The following is an 18,154-nucleotide window of genomic DNA, read 5'->3' as shown; positions in this document are numbered from 1 at the left end:
ACTGCTAGAGTTTGGCCCTCACCCCTGACTCCTAATCTATCCAAATAAACACTCTCCCTCTCTGGAGTGACTGCCTTCCCATCCCTCCCCACCCCCTCGCTCCCCACTGGGTGCAAGGGTTATCAGTGTAATCCCTCCTGTGTGCCCCCGCCCTTCCCAAATACCATCACCAAGCCCTAACACACCCCAGCTGCCTCTGTACCCACCAGCACCACAGCAGCCCACAGACACGCACCCAGCAGAGAGGAGACAGGCAGGAGACAGAGGGGAGACTCCGTGACTAACCAGGCTGGAGTAAAAGTGAGGAAACGGCACGGCAGGAAATGAAGAGCCAGAGCCAAGCAGGAAAGCAACATTTGCCTTAACTGTTCAGAACGTCGGATTCAGCACAAAGCAAAAGAGAACGATAGTCACACTGACTGAAGGCTGTGAGGACACAAAGCATCTGCTGAATACCGGGAGTTTACCTTCTGAAAGACCTGGATACAGCAGAGAAAGGTCTGAACCCTCGACATAAAGGCTATTAACCTCCACCTGATCAATACCATCCCTCTGACCTCGGGATCTGGATGTCCATGCAGTGGAGGCCGACCTCTTCTTCTCTCCACGGGCGTTCTCAGAGTGGGAGGACAGGTTAAAGAACAGAGTACATTCTCATCGTCTCACCGCGTCTGTGAGAGGAGAGAGAGACAGATCCTCAGAGCGACTCCACCAATCACACAGTGAGTAAACACATCTCACTGTGGTCGTTATGGGTGTCCAGGGATGAAGGAGGGACATGGAAACTAAAACTAAACATCCTATCAAAGATCATGGTCAACTCTCTTGCAGCGTGTAGTGTTTATGCTGCTAGTGCATGTTTGGGTGTGACGAGACAATTAGCATTTGGCATTGTATTACAGGACAGTTGAATAACTTCAATTGAAGGGTTTTAATCCACCCGTTCATTGCTCGGTTCATATGGAGACTGAATGGAAAATGAACTATTTAAATCCATGATCCTTTTTACCATGATGTTCTCAGAGGTCATACATGCTGGTCATATATGCTACCTTCATCTCAATACCAACAGTCTAGTATTAGATTTGTGACCACTACACATGGCTGAGGTACCACCCCACTTCTAAAGACAACTGGAAAGTTGGGTGAAATATATATATATTTTAAAGTCCATTATACAATCCAACTTAACTAAAGGTTGTTGACTGTTAAAATTAGCGGTAGAGGGTTTCTCAGAAGGGGTGTTGGGGGGGGGGGGCTCGTTCCTGGCTCATTGTTCTGAGACTGTAGTCATCCAGGAGACTGGGGGTGGGGCCAAGGGAAGTCTATTTCCTACTTCCCCGAGTTGCGCAGTTATCTGTGTTTTCTTTCCGCAGCTCTCACCACTGTACTTTAGGAAACTTTGCTACTCTCACTTTAATGGAGCAACATTCAGAGGCTTTTTTCACTCTGTTATGTAAAAACATGGGCATGCCAAACAGACTCCTTTCTGTAAAGGGGATTCATTATCAGGTTCCCAGTCTATGTAACTGCAACTTCTAAGGCACCCTAACAGAATAGAAGTAATAGGCCCGCCCAATACCACTTAACCCATAACCAACTGCACTGCCACTAGTAATAATGATTATACCATTGTACTGTATGATATGCACATAAATTAATTAATTAATTAAACAACCCTAATTATTTTGTTTTCTGAAGGCCCAGGGATGAGTCTGTCGAGAAACGGGACCCTGGAGAAGGGCATCACCCAGCTGAATCACATTAATAATGGGGAACCTCTGTCATCACTGCCATCCCACCTCCAGCACACAGGCTCTGTGACCTCTGTGCCAAGGTCACCCACAGGCGGGTCAGGAGTGGTGGTGCCACCCCCGTATTCAGTGGCGGGCAGCGCATCAGGGGGTACAGACGCCCCTCTGGAGCTGAGAGGCTCTCTGGACTGCTGGGCGTGCTCAGTACTGGTGACGGCTCAGAACCTGATCATCGCACTGGTCAACGGCACACTGGCCAGCATCGTGTTTGGCACCATCTTGACCCCAGCGCTGGTCATGGTCGTGTTTGGCTTCCTGTGTCACTCCACGGTAAGACTGCCATCCAGGAAGGAAGTCTGTGTGTCTCAGAGAGATAGAAACAGAGAGGAAAGAGTCATTGACACACGGGGAAAGAAAGAGCATGAGTCACCACCTGAACATTGCAGTGTGACACATGACTGGTTTAAATATGTGTGTATGTTGTCCCCAGGTGCAGCCCAATGGCACGTCCCTGTACTGTTCAGACCTGCTGGATGACGGTGGCTGTGTGGCCCTGCTGGTGGTGGGCTTCATCCTGGTCACCCCCCTCCTGGTCCTGGCTCTGGCTGCCTACTGCCGCCTGGCCCGCCATCTCCAACTGGGCCTCTGTTTCATCCCCTACAGCAGGGCCGTATACAAGAACCTGCCTGCCTCGCGCCACCGTGGAGGGGACTGCTGCGGCCAGCATGGGGCCTCAGAGGGGGAGGGCAAAGGCAGTGTGTGGGTGTGAGTAGAGTAGATGTTGACCCAACCACCGATGCAGGGTCAGATAACATTTTTTTCCTCCTTATGGTGAAGGTTAGGATTGGGGGTCAAGTAATTTGATCCTAGATCTGTGGATAGGGGCAACTTGTACTTTGAGTAGGGAGGGGGAAGAATGTGAAGGAATGGAGAAAGAAAACAGAGCATGAGGTGTGGAGATTATGGACATCTTTCATATGTCTGTAGGTCTGGGGGTGGTGTGGAGGTGGATCTTACAATACACTGGTTCTTTTATAAGTAGAGAGCAAAGGTGATGCTGTAAAAACACACAACTATGCTACATGAAGTACTATCAAATATCCCTGTAACTACGCTGTAATTCAATGTCGCTTTATTGCGTTTGTTTTTTAAATATTCAATAATGCTGTACTTTAATTACGTTATGCTTGTTTGGAATAAAATGTTCCATCATATCGAAAAAGATGCTTTGTGTTAAAGAAATAAAGAAAAGGGAATCAGGTTCTGTTGTGGACTGACTGGTATGAAATGGCAACACCTCCCTCTAGTGGATCACATGATGTCCTCTACCATCACCTCACAAGCCTGTGGGATACCAAGGCTACCATCTCTCTGATGCCATTTGGCAGCTGACTCTTTAATCCAAGTTTGAATGGAGTTATAGTCACAAATACATCCTATAAATGGTGTACAGACTCAATCAAAAAGCTTTTTAGGACATCACTTCACTTAGTAACTTCATGAAATCACTTCACTCAGTAACTTTATGACATCACTTCACTCAGTAACTTTATGACATCACTTCACTCAGTGACTTCATGAAATCACTTCACTTAGTAACTTCATGAAATCACTTCACTCAGTAACTTTAGGACATCACTTCACTCAGTAACTTCATGAAATCACTTCACTCAGTAACTTTATGACATCACTTCACTCAGTAACTTCATGAAATCACTTCACTCAGTAACTTTATGACATCACTTCACTCAGTAACTTCATGAAATCACTTCACTCAGTAACTTTATGACATCACTTCACTCAGTAACTTCATGACATCACTTCACTCAGTAACTTCATGACATCACTTCACTCAGGAAGTGTTTGCTTGGATTCCCTTGCTGGGCTTGAATAGAATGATGACATTCATAGAAAACTGTTGACAACCTATACTCATATTTTGTGGATAACAAAAACAGTTGTCATGCAGTAATAAATACATGAGTAACTTGCCAAATGTGTGTTTTTTTAAAGTAAGCTAAAACAATCAACTTCTGTCATGTTTATATAATCATGGCCTGTGAATAGCTGTTGTAACGTAATTGAGAATACCTGGAAAAAAAATACTTTGAGTATATTACAGGCTTTCTAATTGCCCATTATAGCAATAGAATGGTATTAAATAGATAATCCCCCCAAAAAGATTATTAAAGCTATGCCAGTTTCATATAAACAACTACAAAATAACCTATTTTCTCTCTGCCAGCTATTGTGCTGTATGTCAGCTGTTGTGCTGTATGTCGGCTGTTGTGCTGTATGTCAGCTGTTGTGCTGTATGTCGGCTGTTGTGCTGTATGTTGGCTGTTGTGCTGTATGTCAGCTGTTGTGATGTATGTCAGCTGTGGTGCTGTATGTCAGCTGTGGTGCTGTATGTCAGCTGTGGTGCTGTATGTCAGCTGTTGTGCTGTATGTCAGCTGTTGTGCTGTATGCCAGCTGTTGTGCTGTATGCCAGCTGTGGTGCTGTATGTCATCTGTTGTGCTGTATGTCGGCTGTTGTGCTGTATGTCGGCTGTTGTGCTGTATGTCAGCTGTTGTGCTGTATGTCAGCTGTTGTGCTGTATGCCAGCTGTTGTGCTGTATGCCAGCTGTGGTGCTGTATGTCAGCTGTTGTGCTGTATGTCAGCTGTTGTGCTGTATGTCAGCTATTGTGCTGTATGCCAGCTGTTGTGCTGTATGCCAGCTGTTGTGCTGTATGTCAGCTGTGGTGCTGTATGTCAGCTGTTGTGCTGTATGCCAGCTGTTGTGCTGTATGTCAGCTGTTGTGCTGTATGCCAGCTGTTGTGCTGTATGCCAGCTGTTGTGCTGTATGCCAGCTGTTGTGCTGTATGTCAGCTGTTGTGCTGTATGTCAGCTGTTGTGCTGTATGCCAGCTGTTGTGCTGTATGCCAGCTGTGGTGCTGTATGTCAGCTGTTGTGCTGTATGTCAGCTGTTGTGCTGTATGTCAGCTGTTGTGCTGTATGCCAGCTGTTGTGCTGTATGCCAGCTGTGGTGCTGTATGTCAGCTGTTGTGCTGTATGTCAGCTGTTGTGCTGTATGCCAGCTGTGGTGCTGTATGTCAGCTGTTATGCTGTATGTCAGCTGTTGTGCTGTATGCCAGCTGTGGTGCTGTATGTCAGCTGTTGTGCAGTATGTCAGCTGTTGTGCTGTATGTCAGCTGTTGTGCTGTATGTCAGCTGTGGTGCTGTATGTCAGCTGTGGTGCTGTATATCAGCTGTTGGAAAGTTCACTGCTCAGAGTCACCAAAGGTCAGCGTTGTTCTGCCTGTCATTCAAAATAGGTTATTCAGAAACAGGCAGGTAAGGACACCTTTCAGACATGATCAACGTTATGGTAGACTTTTGTGTTGGTTGAATGCACTGGTGTCCTCGTGTTGATGATGGACAAGATAATAACAGCATATGTTGACCTTTAAAAAAATAAAATAATAATTGTATCTTACTATGTGGAGGTATAATATGCAGAATAAAGTGTTTTACATATTAGTGTAGGTAAACACACCATCTTGACTATCATTGCATCCCTTACCAATTAGATCACCATTCATGTCCTTGTTTGTAACAGTTTTTTACAAGGATGCATAGGCAACACTTCACTTGAAATCTATTTACTGCCCATACTAAATTACCAACACACACATACACTGTAAGTGCGGGGACAGCGTCAGGGGAAGCATGTTTTGTTTTGTGGCCACGCGCTGAGGGATTAGCTATTTAAAGACGCAGAGTCGACAGTGGAAAATTTCCATGCCCTTGTTGTATCAATGAGAGAGTGATAGACGCTCTACCAGGGACAAGACAGGTTGCATTTACAGCATCAGTGGTCAGAGGAATGAGCTCTGACTGCCTCGTGACATCAAATCAGAAGATCAGACATCAAAAAGCAAATGATACAATTTTTTTAGAGAACTCCAACCAAACCTACTCACAAAACAAGTTCATACCATTTTGATATTTTATTTACAGGTGAGTTATAGACTATTCTATTCTTTTGGCTATTCAATAGCACCATGACATACAGGGATATTTCAATGTTTTGTTTTCACATTTCGTAGTCGGTTGATGTAACCTTCATACAGTTATTGATTGGTTGTAGGGTATGGCTACATTTGACTATTGTGATTTTTTACATTTGAATAATTGGGAAGGAGAGGGAGTAAGAGGACAAATATCTTAATGGCCCAATGCAGCCATTATATGAATATAATTTCTGGGTACCAATTAAATATTTTAGTGTAGTCTCATAGTTTTCCATTAAAATTGACAATAAAATGCTTTTTTAAAGCAAAAAAAGTTTTTCTCAAGCAAGAAAACTGAAAACTAGCCATTGTCAGAGAGGTTTGGAACACTTTTTGTTGTTGGTCTATTAACAAACGTACAAAACTCCTGCCCATGCAAACCTGCTGAATAGAAGGTCCTGTGTAGATTGTATTTTCAACCAGCAACTATCAGGAAATCAAACAATGATCAAATTTGTTCATACTTTTATAGTGTTAGTTTCATCAGCTACTGTACAATATGATACAAAACACAAGAAAACATCATTTTGACTGCATTTGGGCCTCTAAAATATTTGAAAGGCTATTGAAATTCAGAATTATTGCTCTTACATGATTTCTTAATTTGCATATAGCTCAGGCCTACTTTATACATGAGCTATTTTGTGCATAACAACACACAAAATCTCTCATTTTAAGATCAGAATTTAGAGAAATAAAAACGCAGGCATTCATTTCTGCATTGAATTCCGCTATGGGATACTGAGAGATCTGTCTGCCTTTCTCTGTGTAAATTGCTCTAGTTTCAATGGCAACAACAGATTATGCTACTGCCGGTTTATGTAACTGTCTTTTCAGAGAACGCAGTGTATCAATAGCCTACTGTAGCTTACCTGTTGACAGCAACAAGTCTGGCATGCGAACAAGTGTAGCACCCTCTGGACAGCACCTTTATACAGTAAGCAAAGTAAATGCACTTGCCCTGTAACCTTAGGGTTGCTGATCTCTCCACTTATTTGCTACACTGGTGGCAGCAGGACCCAGCCTTTGTAGTGCATCTGTTGTGCAGTTCTTATCCACCATTGGGGTTATTCCTGCAGGCCTGCCTCACAAAAGAGTAGCCTACAGTGTTTTGTCCCTGCACAGAGGTTAAGTCTGCACCCCCTAAATGTCTATACTTGTATCAGGTAGGACTATGTGAAATCATTGATATGGAATCTCACATTATTTCAGAATTGTGGGCACAAACCGAAATAGACCTAGGAAAACACACATAAGCAATAACAGCTTAGTTGGGCATGTGGGGATCACCATGTTGAGGTTGCCTTGTCCTGTACGGTAAAGGAGAGAGATCTGAGATTAGAGCATCTTGTTGGCAGTGTTTTCCCTTGTTCTCACAATTCCCTGAAGAAACACGCTAAGCCTCCTGGGATTTGCTGCTCGCCATAATTGAATGTTACTTTCGTAACCACGGTCCTCAGATAATATGAGTGATATGAGATGTACAGTGCCTTGCAAAAGTATTCATCGCCCTTTGCATTTTTCCTACTTTGTTGCATTACAGCCTGTTATTTAAATGGATTTTTATTTTTATTTCATGTAACGGACATGCACAAAATAGTCCAAATTGGTGAAGTGCACTGAAAAAAAGAACTTCTTTAAAACAAAACGGAAAAGTGATGCGTGCATATGTATTCACCCCCTTTACTATGAAGCCCCTAAATAAGATATGGTGAAATTTAGCTTTTTAGCCATCAAGATAAGCGCAAACCCAACAACTTTCATCACCCCGAGAACGCCATCCCTACAATGAAGCATGGTGGTGGTCAGAATTTAAAGAATGATGGTTGGTGCTAAATACAGGGAAATTCATGAGGGAAACCTGTTTCAGTTTTCTAGAGATTTGAGACTGGGACGAATGTTCACCTTCCAGCAGGACAATGACCCTAACCCTAAGTATACTGCTAAAGCAAAACTTTAGTGGTTTAAGGGGAACATTTCAATGTCTTGGAATGGCCTAGTTAAAGCCCAGACCTCAAATCATTTGAGAATCTGTGGTATGACTTAAAGATTGTTGTACACCAGCGGTACCCATCCAAGCTGAAGGAGCTGAAGCAGTTTTGCCTTGAAAAATGGGCAGAAATCCCAGTGGCTAGATGTGCCAAGCTTATAGAGACATGCCACAAGAGCTGCAGCTGTAATTGCTGAAAAAGGTGGCTCTACAAAGTATTGACTTTGGGGGGGTGAATAGTTATGCACGTACAAGTTTTCAGTTTTTTTTGTTTTATTTCTTGTTTGTTTCACAAGAAAAAATATTTTGCATCTTCAAAGTGGTAGGCATGTTGTGTAATTATACAAACCACCAAAAACATCTATTTTCATTCCAGGTTGTAAGGCAATAAAATAGGAAAAATGCCGAGGGGAGTGAATACTTTTGCAAGCCACTGTACACTACATGACTAAAAGTATGTGGACATCTGCTCAAACACCAAAATCATGGGCATTAATATGGAGTTGGTGCCCCCTTTACTGCTACGACAGCCTCCACTCTGGGAAGGCTTTCCACTAAATGTTGGAACATTGCTGCAGGGACTTGCTTCCATTCAGCCACAAGAGCGTTAGTGGGGTTGGGCAGTGATGTTGGGCGATTAGGCCTTGCTCACAGTCGGCATTCCAATTCATCCCAAAGGTGTTCAATAGGGTTGGGGTCAGGGCTCTGTGCAGGTCAGTCAAGTTCTTCCACACCGATCTCGACAAACCTATTCTGTATGGACCTCGCTTTGTGCACAGGGGCATTGTTATCCTGAAATAGGAAAGGGTCTTCCCCAAACTGTTGCCACAAAGTTGGAAGCACAGAATCGTCTAGAATATCCTTGTATGCTGTAGTGTTAAGATTTCCCTTTACTGGAACTAAGAGGCCGAGACCAAACCATGAAAAACAGCCCCTGACCATTATTCCTCCTCCATCAAACTTTAAAGTTGGATCTATGCATTGGGGCAGGTAGTGTTCTCATGGCATCCACCAGACCCAGATTCGTCTGTCGGACTTCTAAATGGTGAAGCGGGATTCATCACTCCAGAGAACGAGTTTACACTGCTCCAGAGTCCAATAACATTGAGCTTTACACCACTCCAGCCGACGCTTGGCATTGGCATGGTGATCTTCTATGCGGCTGCTCGGCCATGGGAACCCATTTCATGAAGCTCCCGATGAACAGTTCTTGTGCTGATGTTGCTTCCAAAGGCAGTTTGGAACTCGATAGTGAGTGTTGCAACTGAAGACATGATTTTTACGAGATTCAGCACTCGACGGTCCTGTTCCGTGAGCTTGTGTGGACTACCACTACACGGCTTAGTCTTATAATTTTGTATACAGTGGGGCAAAAAAGTATTTAGTCAGCCACCAATTGTGCAGGTTCTCCCACTTAAAAAGATGAGAGAGGCCTGTAATTTTCATCATAGGTACACTTCAACTATGACAGATAAAATTTGAAAAAAAAATCCAGAAAATCACATTGTAGGATTTTTAATGAATTTATTTGCAAATTATGGTGGAAAATAAATATTTGGTCAATAACAAAAGTTTATCTCAATACTTTGTTATATACCCTTTGTTGGCAATGACAGAGGTCAAATGTTTTCAGTAAGTTTTCACAAGGTTTTCACACACTGTTGCTGGTATTTTGGCCCATTTCTCCATGCAGATCTCCTCTAGAGCAGTGATGTTTTGGGGCTGTTGCTGGGCAACACAGACTTTCAACTCCCTCCAAAGATTTTCTATGGGGTTGAGATCTGGAGACTGGCTAGGCCACTCCAGGACCTTGAAATGCTTCTTACAAAGCCACTCCTTCATTGCCCAGGTGGTGTGTTTGGGATCATTGTCATGCTGAAAGACCCAGCCACGTCTCATCTTCACTGCCCTTGCATCTTCACTGCCCTCTCACGATACATGGCCCCATTCATTCTTTCCTTTACACGGATCAGTCGTCCTGGTCCCTTTGCAGAAAATCAGCCCCAAAGCATGATGTTTCCACCCCCATGCGTCACAGTAGGTATGGTGTTCTTTGGATGCAACTCAGCATTCTTTGTCCTCCAAACACGACAAGTAGAGTTTTTACCAAAAAGTTCTATTTTGGTTTCATCTGACCATATGACATTCTCCCAATCTTCTTCTGGATCATCCAAATGCTCTCTATCAAACTTCAGACGGGCCTGGACATGTACTGGCTTAAGCAGGGGGACACGTCTGGCACTGCAGGATTTGATTCCCTGGCGGCGTAGTGTGTTACTGATGGTAGGCTTTGTTACTTTGGTCCCAGCTCTCTGCAAGTCATTCACTAGGTCCCCCCGTGTGGTTCTGGGATTTTTGCTCACCGTTCTTGTGATAATTTTGACCCCACGGGGTGAGATCTCGCATGGCGCCCCAGATCGAGGAAGATTATCAGTGGTCTTGTATGTCTTCCATTTCCTAATATTTGCTCCCACAGTTGATTTCTTCAAACCAAGCTGCTTACCTATTGCAGATTCAGTGTTCCCAGCCTGGTGTAGGTCTACAATTTTGTCTCTGGTGTCCTTTGACAGCTCTTTGGTCTTGGCCATAGTGGAGTTTGGAGTGTGACTGTTTGAGGTTGTGGACAGGTGTCTTTTATACTGATAACAAGTTCAAACTGGTGTCATTAATACATGTAACGAGTGGAGGACAGAGGAGCCTCTTAAATAAACATTTTTTGGGGGTTGAAAAAAAATACAAATTCACAAAAGTAGTGCACTGGGCCTTTAATAGTCCTATATTAGCCCGATATAGCTATCTACCCCCAAACTACTTCCCGACAACATTGTGATTTTTTTTATTTATATTTTTTTTACGTTACTTGATAACTAAACCACAAAGGAATTTAAACTAGATGTTGAACTGAGGTCTGTGCCTAGTGGGTTATTTCATTTAAAAGCTCCCTTTGATGAATTGTCTGTTTTTAATCTATTCGATCTTCTGTCATGGCTGGAAGTAATAATTTAAATGGTTCACAGCCTCCAGGGTCCAAAATATTAAGAAAATACCATAAAGCTATCACTCTCTCTCTCTCCCTCTCTTTCTCTCTCTCTCTCTTAAACATAAAAACTATCAATATATTTTATTACGATAGTCCTAAAACCAAACCAGAATGACACATTTAGGGAAAGTTTGGAGTGTGTCAGTTTTAGAAATGTATAACAACCCAATTTTTCTGGTGCAATTCATATAGAGGGATGAGTAGCTCTTAAATTCCCTGAAAAGGCCTCATAATTCATTTGCAATATGGTTGTTGAAGTTTTCTCAGTTTTCAGGTTTTGAAAGGTATAGAGTGCCCAGTGCTAATGCTTCTTTTAAATAACAAAATCCTTGTTCTCTCTTTTCAGACTGGCTCTTCGAGCTGCTGCGCCCATGGGTGTGAAGGTTCTCCAGTGTTTTCCCTGGTACAGGAGGTGTAAAGACAGAGGCAAGGGCAGACACTGCCCCCCTAAAGCAGGTAACAACACCAACTACAGTTTTTGCAGGAGTGTGATGCCTACAGTGGCTTGCAAAAGTATTTATCCCCCTTGGCATTTTTCCTATTTTGCTGCCTTACAACCTGGAATTAAAATACATTTTTTGGGGGGGTTGTATAATTTGATTTACACAACATTCCTACCACTTTGAAGATGCAAAATACTTTTTTTGTGAAACAAACAAGTAATAAGACTAAAAAACTGAACTTGAGCGTGCATAACTATTCACCCTCCAAAGTCTATATATTGTTGATCCACCTTTTGCAGCAATTAGAGCTGTAAGTATTTTGGGGTATGTCTCTGTAAGCTTGGCACATCTAGCCACTGGGATGTTTGCCCATTCTTCAAGGCAAAACTGCTCCAGCTCCTTCAAGTTGGATGGGTTCCGCTGGTGTTCAGCCATCTTTAAGTCACACCACAGATTCTCCATTGAATTGAGGTCCAAGTCTCAAATATCTGGAAGACTGAAACATGTTTCCCTCATGAATTTCCCTGTATTTAGAGCCATCCATCATTCTTTCAATTCTGACCAGTTACCCAGTCCCTGCCAATGGAAAACATCCCCACAGCATGATGCTGCCACCACCATGCTTCATTGTGGGGATGCTGTTCTCGGGGTGATGTGAGGTGTTGGGTTTGCTCTTTCTTTGATGGCCAAAAAGCAACATTTTAGTCTCATCTGACCAGAGTACCTTCTTCCATATGTTTGTGGAGTCTTGCGAAAAGCCCTGCTCTGTAGAGTAGAGGCTTAAGGTCCTATTGACAAGTACTCCAATCTCCGTTGTGGAGCTTTGCAGCTCCTTCAGGGCTATCTTTGGTCTCTTTGTTGCCTCTCTGACTAATGCCCTCCATGCCTGGTCCATGAATTTTGGTGGACGTCCCACTCTTGGCAGGTTTGTTGTGGTGCCATATTCTTTCCATTTTAATCATGGATTTAATGGTGCTCCGTGGGATGTTCAACGTTTCAGATATTGTTTTAGAACGCAACCGTGATCTGTACTTCTCCACAACTTTGATCCTGACCTGTTTGGAGAGATCCTTGGTTTTCATGGTGCTGCTTGCTTGGTGGTGCCCCTTGCTTGGTGGTGTTGCAGACTCTGGGACCTTTCAGAACAGGTGTTGAGAACAGGTACTTAGAGGGGGCGGATTCTTTGAATTTACCAACAGACAATCTGACATCACTCTGCGTTTACGAACGACCCAGAGTGCACTCTGAAACACTGAGTGATTTTATTTGTAAATCAAATGGGTTTACATTTTTTTATCCATCAGCCACCGGCCCCAGCTCCTAACCGCCAGGCCACCAGCCACACACACACACACACACACACACACACACACACACACACACACACACACACACACACACACACACACACACACACACACACACACACACACACACACACACACACACACACACAGTCCCCCCTCCACTGAGAAAATAAGATCAAAATAAAGTAGAAAAAATATTCCATTTCCCACCACCAAGACCTCCCCCAGTAACCAAGAAAATGAACAAAAGAGAAAAAAGACAAAGACAAAGGAAAACAGAAAGCAAAAAACATCAAGGACAACTGAATATGTTTAAGTGCATGTATGGCACTATTTACATGTGTGTGTGACCATGTATGTGCACCTGTGTGCATTTGAATGAGTGTGTGTGTATATATGCATGTGTACAAACACCTGCAAATCATAAGCCTCAGGCAAACTGGCATTAGCAGTAACAACATTGCCCCTCAGTGTCATTCAAACTTACTTTTTGTTATGTTTTATTTTGACTTTATTTTTTATACTTTTATCTTTGACCGTCATTCCATCCCTCAGCTTCCCTCAGCCCATCCCACCTATCTCTGCTGGCCACCCTCTTCAGAATTCTATGCACCATATATCTTTCAGCTATGCTGTGAAGTTTAACATACAACTTCAATCTATCTAATCGATTAGAATCCACAGATTGAAGATAAATATTTTTACTAAGAGTATTAGTATATTAGCTATTGACTGACCCGGTCTCTCCAGATCTCCCAACAGTACTACTTCAAGGGTCAATTTTAGATCAATGTTATGCATTTTCAGCCATTCCTGAACCTGAGAGCAGAAACAGGCACCCTTAGTTGTCAATGAAATGTATTTGGCATCGATCAAATGGGTTGGCAGGTAAGTTCCCATTCAGTTGTCAAAACGTGTCTTGGAACATGTGTGCATTGGCAGGCAAGCTGCAGAAGGACGAGCAGGCTACTATTCCCCATCGTTTTGAAAGCTGCAGAAGGACGAGCAGGCTACTATTCCCCATCGTTTATCAGTGCAATTTTGACGGCCAACTAGCTGAAAAAAGTTTGAGGGTTTATCTAATGTTCCCTCATTAGATTTTAGCTTATCTTGCTCTGGCTAGCATTAGTTGTTGAGGTTGTTGTTGTTGATGTGCATAACTGAAGGGGAGACTACTTTTCATGGTTGTTTGATCAATAGGTATGTCAAGTTCCCAAATGTAAGAGTCCTCCCATGGTATTTCCTGATTTGAAGAAATCCATTCAGATGTATTTTGCGGCTTTTGGCGAGTGCTTTTCGAATTATCTAAATTGTGCTGTTGCTACTGCCTGTAAACACACAGTCCAGTTCAAAGTGAATGATGGCAGGCCCTTGTGGCAAATGGCTTATTTGCATATAAAGGCCTACTGTAGCTCTTATTGGCTATGGCGCACCAGTCTGCATAGACTCCGGTCCTGGACGAGACAGATGTCTTTATTACGTTTTATTTACTGCAGTGTCTATTAATAGTCCAAATGCACGGCCGCTTTCCCACTCTATATTTATATAGAATCTCCACAAATGTCTTACTCTACGTCATTCCCAAACATTCTATGAATTTATGAAACCGTGAAAATGACCATATCTAAGTGCTCGCTTGTCATCGTATTTGTATTTATTATGGATCCCCATTAGCTGAGCTACTCTTCCTGGGGTCAAGCAAAATTAAGGCAGTTGTACATTTCTATAAACCTTACAGTACATTCACAACAGATTTCACAACACATTAAGTGTGTGCCCTCAGGCCCTTACTCTAATACCACATATCTACAACACAAAATCCATGTGTGCACGTGTGTATAGTACGTATCTTATCATGTGTGTATCTATGCATGTCTCTGTGCCTATGTTTGTGTTGCTTCATAGTCCCCACTGTTCCATAAGGTGTATTTTTATGTATTTTTTAAATCCAATTTTACTGCTTGCATGAGTTACTTGATGTGGAATAGAAGTTCCATTTAGTCATGGCTCTTTGTAGTACTGTGCGCCTCCCATAGTCTGTTCTGGACTTGTTCTGGCATGTATTGTGGGGTATGCATTGGTGTCCGAGCTGTGTGCCAGTAGTTCAAACAGACTGCTTTGTGCATTCAACATGTCATTAACTCTCACAAATACATGTCGTGATGAAGTCAATCTCTTTGAGCCAGAAGAGATTGACATGCATATTATTAATGTTAGTTCTCTTTGTAAAAACCAGGGGCCTGCCGTGCTGCCCTGTTCTGAGCCAAAAGTCCCTCTTTGTAGCACCTGACCACCTGACTGAACAGTAGTCCAGGTGTGACAAAACTAGGGCCTGTAGGACCTGCTGTCACACCCTGACCATAGTTATCTTTGTTTTCTTTATTCTTTTGTTTAGGTCAGGGTGTGACAAGAGTGATTTGTTTAGTTTTTATATTATCTAGTTTTTTTTGTATGTCTAGGGTTTTTCTAGTCTAGGTGTTTATATGTCTATGGTTGCCTAGATTGGTTCTCAATCAGAGGCAGCTGTTTATCGTTGTCTCTGATTGGGGACCATATTTAGGTTGCCGTATTCGTTGGATAGTTTGTGTGTTGATATTCTATGTTTAGTTGCTTGTTTGCACTAGTCATATAGCGTCACGGTTCGTTCTGTTGTTTTGTTCAGTGTTCGTTCTTCCATTAAAAGAAGATGTACGCTTACAACGCTACGCCTTGGTCTCCTCACTATGACAAATGTGACACCTGCCTTGTTTTTAGTGCTGTTAAGAAGGCAGAACAGCGCTTTATTATGGACAGACTTTTCCCCATCTTAGCTACTGTTGTATCAATATTTTTTGACCATAATAGTTTACAATCCAGGATTACTCCAAGCAGTTAGTCCACTCAACTTGCTCCACATTATTCATTACAAGATTTAGGGTTTAGTGAATGATTTGTCCCAATTACAATGCTTTTATTTTTTGACATTTTTAGGACTAACTTATTCCTTGCAACACATTCGGAAAACTAACTGTAGCTCTTTGTTAAATGCTGCAGTAATTTCAGTTGCGGTAGTAGCTGACGTGTATAGTGTTAAGTCATCTGCAAAGCCAGTGACATGTCGTTAGTAAAGATTGAAAGAAGTATTCTTCCTCGGGGTGTATATGAATAGATTTTTATAAGATTTCATGGTGCTCGTGCTGTCTGTTCGACTTTAAGGCCATTTACAATTGACTTGGAATGTAATTCTGGACTGACAACCCTTTGACAGTTCATCATCATTAATAGTAGTACAGTATGGGAATGTGACTTCCCAACAGAGATTAATGTCAGTATTAATGTAATATTAATGGGGTTTTAATCCTCTCATCTCTCCTTTTCCTGTTTAGTTCCATACATTGAAGCGGAGCCTCAGTTTGCGCCGACAACCTATGCCAGCGCTGGAGGAGGAGTTGTCTACTTTTCCCACAAGGCAAGAGTGGCCTACAGACATCAGATGGAAGGCAACGTTATAGATACCACCTACTGACCCCTAGCCTCATCCTGCAGCCCCTGCTGCAGAAACACCCCTCAAAGACTGTCTGCTCAGAATCCTCTGTCTCACAACAGACTATACCCCAGTTCTTCAATGATCTTGTTTGTAGTTGAGGAGCTCAGTTCATCTCAATGTTAGAGATAGTTGCTTGAATGAAGATGGAGGCTGAGTAGCACTTTTGAGAACAGTCTGATAGGCATACGACATTTTTTGACAGAATATGAAGAAAACACTTTTGTAGATAAGGGTAAAGAAAATGTGTTTACGCTATTACCTTAAAGTGCATTCTTCTTGTTTTATCATTTGTCACTTTATTTATTGTTCTAGGGTCAATGTTGAGTATTTATTGTTTTAGGATGAATGTTTGGCATCTAAAATACGTTTTGTAGTTGTCCATTTGCTGTAAAATCCCATCTAGCAACTGGTGTTGTAGACTAGTCATAACTAATGCACGGCTATGCGATGAATGCTATAATTCTACAACTGTCAATTATTCCTGTCACTATATATTCTATTTGTGTTGTTTCTTTTGAAATAATGGAACAATACTAATGTTACATTACTAATAATGTAACAAGTATATTTTAAAATAGAGTTGGATAGTTGCAAATGAATTGTCTTGCAGTTTGATTATGGAACATTGCTACAGTGTCCGTCTAGTTCGGTCCATGTTCACTGTTATCCTATCACAGCCTTTCAATAGTTTTGAGTAAGAATGGGATATACTCAACAAACAGGCCTTTATGAGTAAGGGATAATCAACTAAAATAACGAACAACATGGAAGGTGTGTTCCAAGATGCGCTAGCAAGGTGACATCTAACAAATGACACATTCTTTTCCAGGGAACACAGAGCCCTGAGTTGATTATCCCTTTTATAACATGGCTCAAATTGTTTAAAAAGCATCATTTGTACATTTTCATTTCAACTTTATTTAACTATGCAAGACAGCTAAGAACAAATTCTTATTCAGAATGACAGCCTTCCGGGGAACAGTGGGTTGGTTAACTGCCTTGTTCAGGGGCAGAGTGACAGCTTTTTACCTTGTCAGCTCAGGATTCAATCCAGCAACCTTACGGTTACAGGCCCATCGCTCTAACCACTAGGCTACCTGCAGCCCTGGCATTTGCCACTAGAAATGAGTTCACTTACAGGTAGAAATGTGTTCAACATTCACTGAAGTAGCTAGAAAGTTTACTAGATAGCTGCAGGAGATGCCTTGGTAACCAAACAGACTTGCTGGTTTAGCTAATCATCAGCTTGCTATTATGAAAATCAAATTCAACAATACCAATAGTGTTTTCAATTCGACTTTCTTTCAAAAGCAGCTCAAACATAGAACATGAAAGAATTAACTATAGCCATTGAATTCTACTATGCTGATATACTGTGCGTTATAGGGAATTATACAACGGGTGGGTCTGATCCTGGACGCTAATTGGTTAAAACAGCATTCCAGCAGGTGTCTATTCCCCAAATTACCACAAGCTAAAGCTATGATATTGAAATGCCTATTTACTCTGTTCCATCTCACTGCGCAATCCACTGTCTCATCAGCCCAGCCAGACAATTTATAAACTTCATCCCCACTGTAAAAAGCATCTAGACATTATCTCCCATTTCTTTTAGACTAGCAATCGGTTTTCAATAACAGAGATTTGTATAAAACTTGCAGTCTGACTCTCTGACATTTGCAACATTGTTTCATATTGAAATTCGATCTCTTGCTGTCCCATAGTAATGAACATGTAGGGATCGCGAGTCGGGACGAAAGACAGGCAACTTTTCTCAGCCAGTCGAAATCATGAATCAGCTTCATTTGTATGGACAAATACAAAGACATTTCAATAGAGAACAGATAAAACTAAATGCAGCAAGCTTGCAGTCTTTCCAGCTTCAGTTTGAAGTGATTGTGTTAGCTGTGTTGTTGGCTAGCTCCTCTGAACAACAGTGCCCTGACGAGAGAGCACATTTTCTATGCCAGGTGAAATCACGCATCATTAGCTCATTCTTATGCATGTATCCAAATAAATGTTACTGGAAAACAGCTTA

At 42.2% G+C, this 18,154-nt stretch overlaps 1 protein-coding gene and 1 long non-coding RNA gene across 2 annotated transcripts; both read left to right on the top strand.

Moving 5' to 3' along the window:
- The first annotated feature begins 145 nt into the window (after nt 1–145).
- On the top strand, nt 146–3,015 carry tmem88a (transmembrane protein 88 a). The gene is made up of 3 exons (XM_064981246.1): nt 146–722; nt 1,702–2,084; nt 2,245–3,015. The coding sequence occupies exons 2-3, from the start codon at nt 1,710–1,712 to the stop codon at nt 2,521–2,523; spliced, it is 654 nt and encodes a 217-aa protein (XP_064837318.1). The 5' UTR covers nt 146–722; nt 1,702–1,709; the 3' UTR covers nt 2,524–3,015.
- A 2,575-nt stretch (nt 3,016–5,590) lies between these two features.
- LOC135549160 (uncharacterized) lies at nt 5,591–16,739 on the top strand. The gene is made up of 3 exons (XR_010456951.1): nt 5,591–5,757; nt 11,187–11,296; nt 15,956–16,739. It is a non-coding gene; the product is annotated as an uncharacterized LOC135549160 (long non-coding RNA).
- Nucleotides 16,740–18,154: the final 1,415 nt, after the last annotated feature.

The sequence above is a fragment of the Oncorhynchus masou genome, chromosome 12 (genome assembly GCF_036934945.1).
Source record: "Oncorhynchus masou masou isolate Uvic2021 chromosome 12, UVic_Omas_1.1, whole genome shotgun sequence".
Taxonomy (NCBI): Eukaryota; Metazoa; Chordata; class Actinopteri; order Salmoniformes; family Salmonidae; genus Oncorhynchus; species Oncorhynchus masou.
The sequence above is the reverse complement of the archived record's forward strand: the minus strand, read 5'-3'. Positions and strand labels throughout refer to the sequence as shown.

Bases quoted from the DNA above. Each gene is read 5' to 3' on its own strand.
- tmem88a (XM_064981246.1), top strand. From the start codon at position 1,710: ATGAGTCTGTCGAGAAACGGGACCCTGGAGAAGGGCATCACCCAGCTG. The intron at 2,085-2,244 runs GTAAGACTGCCA...TGTTGTCCCCAG, and splicing joins GCTTCCTGTGTCACTCCACG to GTGCAGCCCAATGGCACGTC.